The following is an 18,772-nucleotide window of genomic DNA, read 5'->3' on the forward strand; positions in this document are numbered from 1 at the left end:
TGGGTCCTTGGTGTCAATGCTTGGGCATTTTGTTGCCTTTACCTCCTTTGGGTTTAGGCTTTCTTCGGGCCTCTTTTCCTTGTTTTGAGGTTTAGTCTTAACCTCTTCAGTTTGTGTAGCTATGGATTTCTTGGGTTAAGTTACGAATAAATTTTTTGTTCTTATTTTAAAACATTCTCTTCTACCCCTTGTGTAGAGTGTTATTTTACATGATTTTTGGTTCTTGATCATACCTTTGCTTTCAAATGTGTGAGTATATTTAGTGGAATCGTGGACAAATTTCCATTATTCACACTTAAGATATTAAGGGTTGGGTGTTGCGAGGCATCATGCAATAATAAGGAACTCTACTCGGGCAGTCTATGAACATGTGATCGATGGCACACCATCTTGCAATAATAAGGCAACTCTACTCGGGCAGTCTGTGAACATGTGATCGATGGCACATCATTTACATTCACACCATATATGGATTGTGGTATCAGGAATTACAGTGCTTTCCACATTGAGTAGTCTGCAGCCTTGCGTAGTCCATGATAATAGAAGCACTACATTGTTTGTCTAACTGCTTCCTTAGCAATTTCTATCCCTGGTTCTGTTTCTGTTTGAGTGAAGTAGACTGGATGTCTACATATTGTGCTCCTTGGTTTTGAGCTGATTGTGTTGCACTTGTTGCATGTGAATACATATATTACAAGATGTCATGATCAAATGCCTTTCAATGACTATAATATAGAAAAACTAGCTTAGGGCACATGCAATGTGAATTGGGATGGTGGTGCCTATAAAATGTACATAACACAATAGGTGTACAAGAGAAAGGGGTCGTTAAAGGGTTGCTGACAACTTAGCTCATCCCCTTTCTTATAGTGACTTTTGAATCTTTCAAGGCATTATTGAATTTTACAACAATGAACATGTTAGATATTAATGTATCTTTGCTCCTTGCTTTCATTGATTAAACACAAGGAAGATTTTTTCTTAATGGTATCTTCCATCATGTTCGCTAAACTAATTGCTTCTTTTTGCAACATTAATCAAAAGAATATAGATTTAAGACTATGATTAAATTATGTAAAGTAAATTTCTTTAGTCCCATAAGAAAACTTCACTTCATTTGTGCATCATTATGTTTATCCAAGTCCTCACTTTGTGAGTTCACGGTTTTCATGCATAAGATATAATCTTGAACGGTTTCCTCCAATCTCCCTGCTCTATCGCGTAGAGTTTTGTTGTAGCACTCCACCTAAGGACTTGTCTTGAGAATCTATAGATAAAGGAAATCTTCAGAATTTTAAAATTTACCTCAATCACAAGCATCAACGTGATAAACCATCTACTAACCTTTCCCCATTAAGCATAGAGTCAATGCATGTATCTTGGTAGGGAAATCCGGATTTCCAAATGCTTCACATCGTTGCTTAAACATTTGCATGAATTAGTTCATGTACCTTGGTTGAGCAATTTGGATTTCTAAATACTTCACATTGTTGCTTAAACATTTGCATGAATTGAGTAGGATCGTTAGATCAATCAAATTTACCTATGAGTATGAAAATTTCTATGGACACAAGTTTGGTGATGGAAAAATTACACTTTGTGGAAGTTCAAGATTAGGTCCATTCCTGATTCATATAAGTTGTGGGAAACCACAACTAGGATTGATGCAAAGTGAAATCCTAGTCCGAATCCAATAGATCCACTATAGACTATACCACCAGATCATGTTCTTGTCGCTTTGGCGTGGAGGTGAAGGAATGCACATACACTATGTGCCATGGTCATCACCAGCATCACTGATTGAGTATGATGATGATGATTCAGTTTATTACCACAACTTCTAAAGCATGGCAAGTTCTAAAGAACCAATATGAGAATAACGATTCAAAACCTTGAGAATTAGCTTGTAGAGTAGAAAGGCATTCTGATGAAGAAGCGGCAAAGCACTTTATATCGTGGGATAAAGAATCTACAAGATCAGATGGTGGCAGTGGGGATCCCTAAGACCACTAAAGAATTATCACAAAGATGCATCAGAGTGTTGCCCCTGAAGTATGAGAGTTTGGTGATCTTACTGAACAGGCAGGTGCATAACCCGCTTCTTACTTGTAAGGAGTTCAACATAATGGTGGTGGAGGAGGAGATGCATTTCAAAGCCAGAGATGATAGTTGTGACGTGATATTCTCTACAAATGTAAAGAAAGGCAAGGGAAAGGACTCTGGTAACCCCAATTCTTCTGAAAAGAAGAAGAAATCTAAGGAAAAATATTTCTACTATAACAAGTTTGGTCACGTGGTGAAAGCATGTAAATTGAAGGAAGTAGATGAGAAGAATGGCACTTTGAAGCCTTGGAAGGAGTTCAAGAACATGGTTCATGAGTGTAGCATCCGGACATATGACCAATCAAAAGGGATGGTATACCTCCCTGCGTCAAGCTTGTGATGATGAGGGATTCCATCCTAGTATCTAGTCAAGAAACGATGCCAAATGCCCAACCATGGATTTAGGTGTACCATTTCTTTTATTTCTAGCAATGATGATACTCAGAAGTTGTCGAATGTCCTTTCTATCTTAGACATCAAGAGAAATTTGTTGCCTATTTGCAAGACTATAGCTAACCGTGACTTAAAGATTCTCTTTGATAAGGTTGATGCAATTATCACATATGCTAGTGGCAATGTCATCGAAAAATAAATCTAGCATAACAACTTGTATGAGTTGTCGCTCGAGCTGATGTGGGGACAAGAAAGCTATGTCATGAGAGACTTGGGCACCTGAGCTTTGTAGTCTTAAACGAGATGCAAAGATCTGGGATTGTGACACATCTACTAGCATTTTCAAAGTTATTAAATGTGTGAAGCTTGTATAATGGGCAAGCAACATCAACACGTACCATATATGATTTGTCAATACACACCTCATATAAAGAAATCTGTTTCAAAAAAACCAATTTTTATATTTGCACAATGGTGTAAAGTTCAATTTTCAAGTAGAAAAAAATGGTGTAAAGTTTAATTTTGAGTTTGCCTTTGCTTCTCAATGCTTTTTAGTGCTTAACAATGCTTCACTTTTCCTCGTGCTTCAAAGTAATAGAAATAGTGCTTCATTGTTGTGATCAATGTTTTTAATAGTTTGAAAGCGGTTTGCACCGCACAACTTTTAAGTGCTTTGTGTGCTTTATAGTCCTTCACTACTTTAAAGCAATTCACACAACTTTAAAGTGCTTTTATTGTGTAAACTTTCAATTACTTTAAAGCAATGTAATACTTTTAAGTGCTTTACAATGTTTCACTGGTTAGCAATGCTTTCAACTGGTTTAAAGCAATATATTACTTTCAAGTGCTTTACACTTCATCACTAATTGTCAGTGCTTTTAACTGCTTTTTCTTATCAATTGGTATGACGTCTTTTTTTTGCACAATAATATAAAGCCTTGCCTGACATGTGGTAGCTCACTTTGACACATAGACGAGGTTCAACTTCAAGCATTCACACTTCATATGATGATATTGTCTTCAATGAGAGCTACATTTCTTCAAGATAATTTTTCTAAATAAGGCAATGGAAAGAAAATGCCAATAAAATATTCATGAATACACATTGTTGATTTTTGGCGCACACTGACACTTCCACATTCATGTGTAGATTATAAACATTTCAAATAAACTAAGCATCCATAGATCAGATATGTACTGATGTAGTATTACACAACGTGTCACTATAAATTAAAAACACATAAGGATTCAAAAGGTGGTGGGATCTCTAACACACTCACCATACCACATTTCTGGTGTTGCAAGTAGCAAATGTTTTTTCTACACAAACAGTGTTTCTCCACTTCTACTTAAATGTCAAATGGCTATTTCCTGAAAGCTTGACGACGTCCAAAATCTGCGATCAACTGCAAAATTTATTGATTTTTCAAAGCACAATGGAGAGAGTATTGCCAGACAGAGAGAATGAAGTTCAACAAGCGAAGCATTGTCTCACATGTTCAAGCTCAAGAAAAACAACTGGATTAATGGTAGAGGTCTTGCTTCTATATTTGCACCCAAGAGAATGAAGGGATTGGAAAGTGGGATACAAAATGCCTGCAAAGGTTACAAAATCTTCCACCCATTGCTAAAAACCTTAACACAAGGATATTGCTCTCTGAACAATATCCTCCTTGCATGCCTTTTGCATAAGCAACAATTAGTAAGTCCAGGAGCCCTTGGAAGACCTTTTCAAGGCGCACCTTCTAAGACTCGTAGAATGAATGCATTTTATGGATACTGCAACCTTTCACATAGTTAAAGGGAGCGTGCTTTATTTCTAGGTACCCAACAACACTGTCTACTGCTTTGTTGGATCTATCCTTTCCTTTCTCCTCGTGATAATTTCTGCTGCCCAAGCTTTCCCAAGGTCAGTTTGGAACTTCCCTGCACATAAAAAGGCATGCACACACTCACTTTTACAGCCTGAACCGCAAAACATAATATCTAGATTAACTTTCTGAATTAGAGAATGGCCAGCCATTAAAGGTCAATACCCTCTTACCTGCAGTAGACTCATAAAAATCATTCAAAACCTTCCCCTGTGCTGTAAAGTAAAGATAATGAGTCAAGAGGAAGAAGGGAGAAGACTTGATGTGTTATAAGTAGCAGAATTATAAAAAAACTGTTCGGTCTCTTACTCATTTCATACTCTAGGGCTTGTAAGATCATCTCCACCTGCAAAACTCACCATCAAATACATTTGCTACTCATTTAGTACCTTCTTTCATTTTTCCCCATTAGAAGATAACTATTCAAGAAAAGCTGCAAGATTCGGGTGATGGCACCTTGCCCAAGTGGCTATCACACTACTGGCGAAAGTCAAACCCCAACATTTCTCTCTCTCTCTCTCTCTCTCTCTCTCTCTCTCTCTCTCTCTTTTTCTTTTTCTTTTTCTTTTTTGAGGAAACACAGAGCTATATTACTGAGTATGAAAAATTCCCCTAAGTGCCAGTGGTGGCGTGTGCAATATGAACCACTGTGGGGGAGTGTACTCCCATCTAGCATGTCCTCCAACAATCCTAAAGAAGAGACCAGTGCGCCCCCATCGTCGAATGAAGGCCTGGTGTCTGTCCTGAGCTGCCTGTGAAGGCCGACAGGAATCATCATACATGGAGCGCAGTGCACGGATAAGATCGAGCCAAATCAGGACTAGAGTATCACATGTCGATTGCCGCGTGTGACTAAGGACATGGAGACAACGAGCTCTCCAAATGTTCCACATCGCAATCGCAGCAATCACCATAAAAACATCATCCCTATGCCAATGCTCCATCTGCAAGGCGTTTGGTGGAATCATACTAAGGTACCCCCGCCGATACCCCGTCGCCGTAAGCATGAGCACAGCATCGGTGCCCTCACCCTCAAAGAACACATGTGGTCCCGGCCAAGGAAGGAGCCATAACACAGATCCCCAACTGAGGAAACCTGCATGCTGATCAGCTCTGCTGAGTAGTAGAGCCACTGCTCGCCAAACAGAGGAAGCCACTGGACACGACCAGAGGCAGTGGGCCTGAGACTCCTGAACCTAATGATCACAGCATATACATATGGGATCATGGCCCATCAAGGCACCCCAAGTGCCGACGGCAAGACCAGCATGAGCAATCAACCAAAAAAAGAGAGTGATCTGCCGAGCAATCCTCAGCCTCCAAATAGATGCCCAGTACTGTGTCAGGAAAGCATGAGAGAGACCTGCACATGTAGCCAAGTGCCCGAACGCGTAGGTCTATGTAACTGTCGTCGAAGCAAGCAGTGTCTCCCAATCCGAACAGTATACCCGAAAAAGGAAGTATGCCTAGCGCCGGTCTCCACAGCAGGCCACTCCCATTCCCCGGGGTCCCAAGTCAGCTGCGAAAGAGGCTATCCCTCCCAGATCCATAATCGCCAACGGGCAGCCATACCAATGTGAAAAGACGGGTCAACCTCCCGTCTTTTCTACAACACAGATGGGAGTCCAGTCGGACTGTCGCAACTCCTCTAGGCAACCCAAACCATGAAACTGTAATCTGACGTGGCCGAAAGCATCTGGCATGCCCATAGGGATAAAAAGCATAGGCCGATAACAATGGGAGCTCCAAACAAGAGAGGGTGTACCCTCAGCACCAAACATGCATAACCATCCTGAGTGCTCAGGCATCTCATGTAAACCCCGAATGGCACGATCCCAAAGCTCTGGAATAGCTGCATCAATCTCTGCAATCCGAGGCAGAATACCCCTGCCTATGAAGAACTCCTCCCCAATAAAATCTGCCGGAAGCTACCGTGTCTGTGACCAAGCATGCATCGAAGCAGCCGGGCCGCTATCCCATGACACCCAGTCTATGTGTGTCCTCTGGCCAAGCTGGCGACCCTCAGTATCCAACACATGGGGATTCCAGATCAAGGGCTGACGCTCAATCTCTGGCAGAGAGGCAGGAGGACGTCTATGCATGCCCTGTGACCTGTCTCATGGAGATCCATATCTGTAAAATGGAGCGCATGAAGGGTGACAAATGAGCTGTATGCAGAGGAGAATCTGAAAAAATATAGCGTATACTCGCAGCCCAAGTATGACCATCGCGGGTTCCCAACTGTGGGGTCACTGTGTGCAAAACCGATCTGAAAAGTAGCTTCCAAGTTTCATAACTGCTGCTGGGGAGTGATATCCAGCCCAACCTGAAAACCCAGATAGCGACAAGACTGACCTCGCTGCAACCATGTAAACCCTCTGCCACACCCCAAGTCGGAACATCCTCTGAGCCAACCAGCATACCATATGACTTGTGCCAGTTAATGCGAGCACCACTGGCCAAGCAATAAACATCGAGAACTGAACGTGTCACATCAAGGACTGCAATGGCATAACGGACCATAAGCAAAGTATCATCAGCATACTCCTGATCAATCAGGTCTCGCTCGCCTGTAAGTGGCAAGGTGACTCCCTGTATATCTCTCTGCCGGGCATGAAGAAAGTCAGAAAGTGCCTCTCCCACAAATAAGTACAAAAAGACTGCAAGGGGGCATCCCTGTCTCACAGAGCGAGAGATGTCAAAAGATCGGCCAACAAAACCCCCAATAGTCACTGCACTGGCTGCTCATCTGTAAAGTGCGGATACACCAGTGATCCACTGCTGCGGAAACCCCATACGAGCAAGAGTACCCTCTAGGAAGGACCAATCCACCCTATCGTATGCTTTCTCAAAATCAAGAAAAAGCAATGCTAGGGGAGTGCCAGTAGACCGAGCCCACTCCACCGCCTGATGGTAGCAAAAGATATTATCCAGGATACATCTGTCCTGGATAAAAGCAGTCTGTGATCCATGAATGATGTCTGGAAGAAAGGGCCTCACTCGCACTGCCAGCATGGTAGCTAATATCTTATACACCGTAGGAAGGAGAGTAATGGGGCGCCACTGTCGCAGGAGCGTGCCATCCCCCCCCTTAGGTATAAGAGATATGAGCCCAGAGCAAAGAGACTGAGGCATGGTCCCAAAATCATAAATCTCCTGAAGCCCTCTCAGCAAGGGCCCTGAAACTGCGTCCCAATGAGTAATGAAGAACTGTCTAGTGAGACCATCATCCCCTGGGCAAGAAGCAGGGTCTAGAGCCTCTACCGCCTCACGTAACTCCTGGACTGTGAACAAAGAGCAAAGGGAACGAGCCATGTCAGCAGTGACTGAGCGTCGCGTGTGGGACCATACAGTAGCTCTGGCCGCCTGAATGTCATCTGTCAACGGATCAGCACTGAATAGATCTGCATAATAGACTGTAGCAATCTCCAGGACTCTATCTGGTTGAGTCTGTAAATGCCCATGGTCATCCAAAACTGCACGTAGAGTAGTCCCACAAGGTCGCTCTCTATGTGTTGCAAAGAAGTCTTTGTTTATTCGGTCACCGAGCGCTACCCAACGAGCCGCAGTCGCGTGACCAGAGAACTCAGATATCCTCTCTTGAATCGTCCGGATCTCATCAAGCAACTGTGCATGTATACCAGCATAATGTGCATCTCTTGGATGGGACTGCAAGAGACGCTGCACCGATGCTAATGGGGCAAGCAAAGATCGCTCACGCTGGGCCGCCTCACGACGACAAGCGGAGGTGGTCTCCCGGCAAGAAAAACTGGGCTCCCTGATACAAGTGGCAAGGAACTCAGCATGTAGGTACTGCACTGCAGTGGACTGCGAAGTGGGATCGGCTCCCTAGATCTTAGCAATCGAAGCAGACAGATCGCTACCAGAGAGTAGCCTGTCCGGAATGCGAGACCCCCGGCGTACTGCATGAGGCCGCTCAAAAGTAATATTCAATGAGACAGGGCTATGATCCGACATCGAGGTGCCAAGCCAGATGCAAGTGGAACCGCCCAGGAAGGAGGCCCAATCGCCAACATAAAATCTATCCAGTCTCTCCAGTAATCGGCCCTGCTGACGGCGTAGACCCCAAGAAAAGGCCAAGGAGCAAGGCAGGTGGGCAAAAGAAGGCGTATACCACGCGTCAACAGCTCGAATGCATAGTAGAAACCTCTCCCAAGCATCCTGCTCTGAAGGTGCGATAGAGGTCAACACAGGGGCGACCTCTGCCTGGTAGTTGCGAGGAGACTCAATGTTGTTAAAGTCACCTCCAACAACCCATGAATCTACCGAGGAAAGCAGAGGACACAATGCATCCACTAAGAGGCTCCAGAAAGCTGAACGAGCTCTGGCAAGAGTCGGGGCATAAATCGACAAGAAGCCAATCCGAGTATCCGCAATCCTCACAATCACATACATCGCCCTACCAGGTACCAGAATACCATGCCGAAGTACCGAAGCCACAAAGGATGAGCTAACAGAAATGCAAACGCCACAACTGTGACCGGAGTCCCCAATGGACGGCGGCCAGTAAGAGCGGGACCCAGAGCCCAGGAGGTGACCAAAGGGATGCGCTAGCTTATGCTCCTGTAGCAGCAAGATGTCTACAGATGGCGAAGTGGCGCTAGCGATCTCTCGCTTTAGTCGGGAAGCTCTGTTCCCAACTATCCTCGAAGTACATAAACCATTAACATTCGAAGAGAGGATATGCATAGCACCAAGGTGGAGGAAAAAAGCTGTATATCCAAATCAAACACCCACGAGCAAGGAACCAGAGGACCCCAAACCATAGGTATAAGGCAACCACAATAGTGTACAACCAACAAGTCGACCGAAGCAATACATCCCATGAAAGAGCATGTACATCTGTAAACATAGCATCAGAAAGCATCATGTAGTATAGCCAGCAGAAATGACTGCATCACAATCTCTGCCTCTTGGAAGAGGCTGTCTTCTCCAAAGCATCATCTTGTGGAGGTAGACAAGGAATCCTCATCCCCTCCGCAAAGAAGCGTACATCCCCGAGCCACTGACTAACACCAGTCTGCGAACATCGCAAGGCTGAAGCCACCCTCTTGATGCCCCAAATCTGCATAGAGGATGGCATCGAGAAGGAGTCCTGTAAACATATAACCACCGGCAAGCAGAAGCAGGACTCGGCATCCAACCACTCTAACGCACCACAGCAGCGTGGGAACAGAGAAGTGAGCCAGTCAGCGTCAAGACGGGCACCAAGCCAACCCTGCAACTGGGACAAAGTATGGGAGCGAACAAACTGTAACACACTCTCTTCTGACCAAACCTCAGAGCCTCCGAAGGGTAAGACAAAAGAGTGCATCGGACCTGAAGTGCCCCCAACAAACTGCATGCCAGCACTTGCTCTTGCTGATGGCTGTAAGACATAGAGTCTGATCAAGAAAGGGCCTAAGCCATGACCGCTGCATTCTGCACGCGCTGCACCCCAAGCTGGCGGACTGAAGCCTAGAAATGCACGAGACACTCTAGAAGGCAGTGGAGGAGGCGGTGGAGGTGGAAGAGGAAGCGATGGGGGCAGAATGGAAACCGGGGGCGCAGGAAGAGCCAGAGGAGCAGGGGGTGGGGCATCAACCTGCATGGCAGCCGGCTGGGCCGACTGCTGGGAAGCCCGTGGCGAAGGTAGCGGAGGGAAGTGAGAGGTCTGAAGACCTGTCACTGCAGGTGGAGTCTGCTGACCCTGCTCTACAGAAAACTGAGTGCCCTGGACTGAAGAGAGTGCCAGTGAAAGAGGTCTAGCCGGAGGGATCTGCCGAGCAGGCGGAACTGGAGGAACACGCCGTTCCCTTTGCTGGAAACTATGACGGCGCTGAACGGGCCTCCACTCGTCAACTGGAGGAGCAGGAGCAGAAAGGGGTGGTGAACGACTCGATGAAGGAACATCTGGCTGCACTGGAGTCTTCCCCTTATGCTCCGGCTGGGCACGATGCTGATCAGTGGTAGGACGCTGCTGACGTGGCGACGGGAGAGTGGGACACTGCCTAGCCAGATGCCCCATCTCATGGCACCGAAGACACTGACCAGGTCTGCCAGTGACGAGGAGGCGCTGTGTAAAACGACAAGATCCTCTGCCTGTAACAAGTATAGAGTCCGGAATGTCAGAAGAAGCAAAAAGCTGTACTCGAGGAGGACCTGCTGATAAACGGACGTCAGAGGCTAAGGCAATGACAAAGTCCTCCTGTACGAACTGACGAGGCAACGAAGGTAGAGAGAGTGTGAGCGGAAAGCGAGGAGCAATCTGTCGGGCCTCAAACTCGTCCTCTGTGAAAGAAGGGTACCAAGGCAAGATATACAAAGCACGCCCTCCTGCGAGAATAGGGACCACTGCGCAAATGGCAGCCACTGAGGCTGCATCAGAGAGTAAGGCCATGAAGATCCCGCGTCCGAGACAGGAGACCTCCACCACACGACCCTGGTGGGTACCCATAGCAGTCTGCAAATGATCACGCAAAGCAGCACGGGTGATGGAGCGACCTGCGATGCGTCCAACAACTGCTCTTTCCCTGAAAACACGGCTCGTGGCGTCCGCTCCATCCATAACTCGGTCAGGAATCACAAACTGGCGAAGAGGTGGTGGGGGAGCCTCCTGGTGGAAACTTGAAACCGGCGTAGACGCCATGCCAGCAGGGGATCCACAGAAACGAGCTTGATGGTCTCTCTCTCTCTCCTCTCTCTCTCTCTCTCATGTTCATTTTGTCCTTTTTTTTTCTGTACATCCAGAAGACATTGACAGTTGTACATTGATTTTGTCTCATAGGTTGAGTTCGGCCTCTAGTAGACGTTAATACAGCTTTCTTTCTTTCTTCTTTCCCTCTCTCTCTCTCTCTCTCTCTCTCTCTCGGTACCAGCACCGTAGACTACCTGATGGGATTGCCGGCTTTGGCACACCTTCTCCATCCCGGCACCCCTCTTTGATGCTGACCATGCCTACCTCTCTTTCACTCTTACCAGCACACCACCCATCCCTCCACACACCACCCCCCACATCTCACATTACACCCAAGTCCACTTTGATAACGAGCTTGACCTTGTTTACTCCGACCAAATCTACCGCCAACTCCAGGATGTGGAACCTATTGTCCCCCTACCTGCCCTCACATCACAACTCACCACCATACTTCCACCACTTCTTTCTTCTGCACGCGGCGGTCTACTGCCAAGCGACCTTGCGGTTTCATGCCCCACAACTGTTGGTATGACAACGAATGCCGAGCACACTCCCATCTTACGGGCAAATCACGAAGCGACAAGCGTAAATGGATTTCTCAATGCCTCACCCAACGCAAGAAATGGGAGTCCTACACTAGGAAAGAGGATGAGTTATACGGACTCTTCTTAGGACCCAATGCAAAGAGGCCTGGAGGAAACTCCGAGAACATCGCCCCCACACCTATCACCTGCCCGAACACGCGTCACTCTCCCCACCGTGTCCACTCTACCCCCACCACCAGATCCCTGCCCCACCATCTCCACCTTCTTCACAAAGGGCATGGTCCTCAAGGCCATTCACAGACTACGTAATGGACGAGCCCAGGATCACGAGCAACTCATTGCCGAGTACATCTCACATGCCGATGATACCCTGGCGCCCCTACTAGCCTACATGTTCAATAGAGCCCTTTGTGAAGGATTTCCACCCTCTTGGTCCACTAACACCATCACCCCCAAGCTCAAAGCTGGAGATCCGCTTGATCCTAATAATTACAAGACGATCATGATTGGCCACACATTGACCAAACTCTATGGATCGTTGCAAGAGGCAGAGCTCAGTTCATTTGCAGCGAGACAGGGATGCAGAGCCTCAAGACAAGCAGGCTTTTTGGTGGAGGTACTATACCCTTGACCACATCTTCACCCTTTGTGCCATCATTGAGGGTAGAGCACAACATCAGAGGATTTACTGTGGCTTTGTGGATTTCCGCAAAGCTTTTGATATTGTACCCCGAGCCCGCCTCCTACACCATCAACAGCAGATAAGAGTCCCATTTCACATGGCTTGGAGCATCATAACCCTCTGAGTCCCTCGCTGGACAAGTGAGAGCCCCAGGAGGTACATCGCAGGAGATTTCTCGCACCATTGGGGTGAAACAGGACTGCCCTCTATCACCCACTCTTTTTGGCTTCTACATTGATGAGATCTCGAGCTTCATTGATGGATTAGACAGGCTGGTCCCACACTGGCAGGGCATATTGATCCCCCTACTACTTCATGCAGATGGCATTGTCCTCCTTTCAGATTCAGCCGAGGGGCTTCACAGAAAGTTGGATGTCTTACAATCAGCGGGACCTCTCTGTTAACCTTGGTAAAACCAAGGTAATGGTCTTCAATACCTCCCGCCCCTTCACATCCAGATCGAGCTTCACATACAGAGGAGATCTTGTGGAGATTGTCTCATCCTATGTCTACCTTGGTGTCACTTTTAGTGGCCCATGCTTCCCGTAGCACATGCCAAAATGACAGGAGAATATACAGCCTTGGGCTTACTTGAGCTGCAATGCTTCCAAGCAATTTCCACGAGCCCAGGATGAAGGGTTGGCTTTTTGACACCTTGCCACACCAACCTTGATGTATGAAGCAACTTTCTAGGGGCCAGATTTATCCAATGAGGATTGGCAATGAGTTGAGAGGCCCCAGGTCATGATGTTCTCTCGTATGATCTGCAGCAAACCATCAGTCCCACACCAGATTATCCAGATAGAGTTTGCTACAGCCCCGATAGTAATGGATGCACTCTTCCAGACAGTCACATACCTCCATCGCATCACTCGCATGGATCCCTGCAAGTACACTTGCCCTGGAGTCCTCAAGATAGCTAGCACTCGAGGACCACCTTGGAGTATTAAATGCCTTAGTTTCCACTTGGTTCTCAGTATATGGGCTCCACATGGACCGCCTCCCACCCCTTCAATACAATTTGGACTCCCCTTTTCTCCAGCTCTCTCATAAGGACACCAACAAGGTTATCCAATTTGATCTTCTCAGCCTCTGCACCCACTTCCCATGGATCACACCTTCGGAGCTCCCAATGAAGATGCACTTCTATAGATCACTTCCGCACGCTCTCACCAAGGATGGATTCATCCAACAGCCGGTCTATGTGAGTTTTCACATGTCCCATGTCATGCGGGTTGTGATTGGCTGGATACGGGTTTCATCCCACCGCGTCAAAGTGGAGACAGGTAGAGCTTAGCATGTCTCCAAAGCCAGGGAGCTCATACGGAGACCCAAGGAGGATCTGCCAATTATACCACATAGAGGTTGAGACAGAGGAGCATTACATATGTCGTTACCCAGTATACTATGAGATCCGCGGGAGGTTTCACTGTCTGTTCCATGAGGGATTTGGTCAACTCACCAAGATCATTGACTTTCCGGACCAATGTTGCCTAGGGCTCTTCCTACTTGAGCTCCGCAAACACAGGGACACTTTCTTGAGAGAGCTTCAGCCCCAACCACCCGACCCCTCCCTCGTCAGCCAACCATCACCAGCTTCTTCCAGACCCAAGAGGAGGAGGACACCCATACAATGAATCTCGTGGACCCACCTCAGTCTGCTCCAGACCCACCTCGCTTGAGAGGAGTTACCTCGGACCTGGCCTCCGCATTCCAGCGTGCCTAACGCCCCCACCCCCCCCAAGCATCGGCCACGATCCCCTCATCAACTCTAGATCCAACACATGCTCCACTGCCATCAAGCTACCTTTCCATGTGACTTGGCTGAGGGAGACCTCTCGGCCATAATCATTAGCCCCATGCTTGATATTTTGGAGAGTGGTATACCATCTATTGGGGGTTGATGCTCCTCTCATGTTCCATGTTCCTAGTATTCCATGATGAGATTCCATGGACAGTTTTGTATCACCCCAATGAGATAGCCTTGTTTTGTTTCTATTTTATTTTCTGTTCCATGATGAGATATGCCATGGACATTATTGTATCACTTTGGTCTCATAGGCCCATTGGGTCTTAATATATCTTTCTTTCCTCTCTCTCTCTCTCTCTCACACACACACACACACACACACAAACACATATCCCACAAAAAAAGGTTGCCAGATTTGCAAATCACCATTACTTGCTCACACTTGTGCACTTCAACAAGAAGACAACACCGAACCCCACTTCTCAGAATTCCCCCGTCAGGCAAGTGCCTAGCTATCCCTGCCTACATATAAAGGATGCCAGATTTGCAAACCACTGTTACTTGCTCACACTTCATGCACTTCGACTAGTCTACAATAGAGGACAGCACTGTACCCCTCTTGCGAGGTGGGAAACTCCCCCCTCAGGCAAGTCCTTGGCTTCCCCCACCAATGGGCTTGGATTGCTTTGGGTCACACAGGACTATGCATGTCCGGAGTAGTCCTTGATGCAGAGAGTGGCAGAGAGTCATACTTTTGGATCATTAAACTTAGTAATTACCTTATCAAAATCTTTAACAAGATTTGCCTCCAACGAAGCATTGTTTTCATATTCCAGCCATAGATCCTTCACCTCTTCAGCTGCAAAAATTCAGTATTAATCATATCAATTAGTTCAGTGTAATTGCATTATAGAGCTACTTGAAGAGCATTCAAGCTAAATCCATACTAAAGCATCTAGCATTCCAAAACAGAGTAAACCAATTATTCTTACAAACCTTTCTATTACTAAACTTTATAAACAGGGCGCTGTGAGATGGCTAAGGTACAAAATTTTTATCCAAATTTCAGCAACCAGACTCTTCTGCTTCGCTCTTAGCAGCCAACCGGCTCCATGCTTGGCACGAGCTTCGCCTTGATCTTATACAAACTCAGCCAACTTTGATGAAACAACCCTTGATCTGGAACAACGAGGCTTGTCTCCCCTCTAGTAATCCTTTGGGGATGCCCTCTTAGCTATCCTGGGGAGCATAGGATGCAAGGCCTGTTTTACCCTCCATAGAAGAGGGGTTTTTCCCCCCGAGCTCTTATGCACTTGATCTTATTTCACTTATAAGGTTCATTTATATTGTACTTTGGCGCTTTATCCAATACATTGCAGTTTGTGCCTTTTCTTGTATTCTCTCAGAGCTTTGGTGTCCGGGGGACGACTTCATCTGCAGGCAAGATAAGTGGAGCAAGTTGAGTCGGACAAGGGTAAAAAATAAGATGCCTCCATAAATATGTAAGTGTAGGTGGGTTGGTGATTATTCCTCCTATATAAATCTAAAATTATAGAAAATGGGGCAAATGTTTTCAAAAAATGCCCTAGAATGTCCAAAATTGGGAGATTATTTTCCAAAACCCGTCAAAACGGCCAAAATTTGGGCGAATGTTTTAAGATACCGAGTGAATATTTTTTGGAAAAAAACCAAAAAAATAGCCAATTGGTGGAGATTAGCCCCTATTTTTTTCCTTGGGAGCAACTCGTTTTTCCTTCTTGCAGCCACTACCTTTGTGGCCTCTCACATTTTGGTTGTGGTCATCTTCGCTTCTTTGGAGGCCTCCTTTGTGGATCCTAAGGGCCTATACAACCATCTTAGCAAGGAGCTCAAGCTCTTCTGAAGCCCACAGGCTGTAGAAAGCAACGCCGCCCATAAGATGCTGAATGCCTCCATCTCCTGAGCCTGCTCCACCAAGCCACATACACTCAACAACTCACCTAGCATCTAATTAGAAAACCCCCAAAACAATTTTTATTTCTACATTTCCGCTCACCACCGCTCAGATCTATTAGCTCAGCCCAATTCTACCCACCACCGCCTAGCTCATGACGGCGCCACCATAGCAGAGCCAAATTTTTGAACTGAAAATTTTTTAACTGTTTTTATACCATTGTATTCCTCGTCGTCTCTTGAGTCTCCCGAGCCAAAGATCATCAAAGTCGGGATCTGTTTGGGCCTCCAAAACCCCTCTGAAACTCGCCGTGCCTAGGGGACTAGGACCTTTGACACACTTGTTGATACCATCAATGCATATTAAAACATCTAAACATGGCCACAGCCTTGACACATATCCATCATCACTTTGCATAAAACATAAAAGCTAGAGAAAACATCCACAAATGCTGAAATTGGAGCTTGCACATGCGACACCGCATAGAGGCCGGAATGGGCCGACTCCCCCTTGAAGTATTTTATTATCCAAGGAGAATAATATCATGTACAAGCTTTGAGGGCCCCCCTTGGAGTATTTTATTATCCAAGGAGAATAATATCATGTACAAGCTTTGCGGGCCTTACTCTCCCCATGGGAGATGCCGGATTATCCATATACAAATGCCATAACATAGCCCAACACAAGGCAACCATAAAATTCAGCCAGCACATAGTTGTAGAAATGCCAAGCCAACAATATAAACCTATACCTCCATGTGGGTACCCAAAAACCACGGGTCTTCATGCAATAGAGCTGGCACAGCAAGTACAACTCTCCATTCAGCCGGTACAAGTACAATGGTGGTACAATAGGTACAAGGACTGGTACAGCTGGTACAACAAGTACAATGGCTAGAAATCATAATAAAATGATTAAATACCCTTGCCTTTAGTATTTCTTCGCAATGGAACCGTCCAAAACATTCCCCAACAACCGGTATTCTTCATGGGCAGCCTTCAAGAGAGAGAAAAAGAGAGTAGCCATCATTAGGGCAGCCTGTAACGGTGGTAGAGGCTAGTGTGCAGCTGCCAGCAAGAGAGCCTCCTTTAGGCTCCAATTTATAGATTTGGGGCTCCCATGAGGGAGTGAAAATAGAAAGAGAAGGCTAGATGATAAGTGGAGAGCCACACAAAAGCTGAAGTGACAAGTGTGAGGTCACTTGTCTCACTTTGGTCCACTTTCTTGCCACATGTTCCAATCTAAGAGATAGGTCCTTCCATAAACTTTATCTCTAAAAATATCCCAACTGGTAGCCCAATTGTCATAGGTACTTGGACAACTCTTGGTATTATAGAATTTCCATCGGAGTCGGGCCAGAAATAACAACTCTCCTAAATTTTAGGAGTGCGATCCTTTGTATTCGAGGATAATCCCCCATTCCCAAAGCTTGTACTTTCCAAATATTTAGACATCTTAGAGTCCAGCAAACCCCTTTCATACTGGGAAATGTCCAGACTAGTGACACCCTCTACAAATTTTCAGCCTTCACGAAAATTGAGTTGAACCGAGCATTGGGGTGTATTCGGCATTCTTCAAGCTCTTATTCAATGGTATTGGCATCGACTTTCAGCATTCGGACAACTCTCAAACCTGAGTTATTTGTCAGCAAGCCTCTATTCATATAACTTTTCTATCCTTGCACTTGGTCATTTCAATACATTTGCAAGTCTTTGCCATCATGGGTCACTTGGCATCTCTCAAAGTTTCCATTCAATGGATATTGGGTGTCTGCAATGCATTGTGCAATGGCATTATTTGTCTCAAATAGTGTATTTGTTTTGAATAATGGCTAGTAGTGATGTATTCAATTGGTTGGCAGCAGAGGACCTATTGTATAGTTCCAACTACCCTCTTTGGTCATACATGATGCGTCATGTTTTGGTTGTTGAAGGCTTATGAGATGTAGTTAATGGCCGTGAAGCTCGACCAGAGGAGCAACCAGCTCCTAGTGGCGATCAAGCAGCTAACCCAGATGAGATTCTAGGTATAACTACACTGGCTATGAGCGTCCTTGGGCACCGTCTCGTGAACAATACGCATGCCAACACTTCAAATGTAATAGTTGCAATGCAAAAAACAACTGAAAGATACATTACTTCACAAGATAATCTGCAAAGACAAGCACTGCACAAAACACCACCACTGGGGCCGCGAATAAGCCGACCCCCTCCCTCAATATTGTATTGTTGGAGTATTTTAATCTGTGTACACCAAGGGCTTTCCAGCCAGATAATCCAATGCAAATGCAAATATGAAGACAAGTTTCCCAAACAAGAGTAGTGTCGGAGTAGATTGTCGATGCCGGACTCATCGAACGAGTCAAAGTAGTCTGGCCACCCGTCTTATACACTTGGAGTGGAGTGAATGTGAAACTATCGTTCCGAGACCACACACAAACAAGCGCTCTCGTACTAGAGCCTAGCTCACACCCTCACAAAGACCATGGCTCAAGGCTCACACCCTCTCGTACTAGAGCCTAGCTCACACCCTCATCGAACGAGTCAAAGTAGCCTAGCCACCCGTCTTATACACTTGGAGTGGAGTGAATGTGAAACTATCGTTCCGAGACCACACACAAACAAGCGCTCTCGTACTAGAGCCTAGCTCACACCCTCACAAAGACCATGGCTCAAGGCTCCCTAGTGCAAGTACACAAACAGGTACATGCACACAAACAGGTACAAGTACACAAGCAGGTACTAGTACGTGGTTTCAATAACATGTACTCAAACAAGTATACGCAGAGCCGGTTCACA

The 18,772-nt window shown here is 46.0% G+C and overlaps 1 protein-coding gene across 2 annotated transcripts in view; it reads right to left on the reverse strand.

Annotated features, from left to right (window-relative positions):
• Positions 1-3,994: 3,994 nt before the first annotated feature.
• LOC147609840 (uncharacterized) overlaps positions 3,995-18,772 on the reverse strand; it is an 87,753-nt gene continuing 72,975 nt past the window's right edge. The window contains exons 5-8 of one of the 2 annotated variants that reach the window (XM_086787318.1): positions 14,821-14,900; positions 4,677-4,713; positions 4,541-4,582; positions 3,995-4,422 (exon numbers count right to left, since the gene is read on the reverse strand). In XM_086787318.1, the coding sequence (XP_086643444.1) occupies positions 4,337-4,422; positions 4,541-4,582; positions 4,677-4,713; positions 14,821-14,900 (245 nt within the window). In that variant the 3' untranslated portion in view covers positions 3,995-4,336. The remainder of the gene's footprint in view (positions 4,423-4,540; positions 4,583-4,676; positions 4,714-14,820; positions 14,901-18,772) is intronic. The other variant, XM_086787319.1, reaches the window with a different exon arrangement.

The sequence above is a fragment of the Cibotium barometz genome, chromosome 50 (genome assembly GCF_041138505.1).
Source record: "Cibotium barometz isolate CiBa-2024 chromosome 50, ASM4113850v1, whole genome shotgun sequence".
In the NCBI taxonomy this organism is placed as follows: domain Eukaryota; kingdom Viridiplantae; phylum Streptophyta; class Polypodiopsida; order Cyatheales; family Cibotiaceae; genus Cibotium; species Cibotium barometz.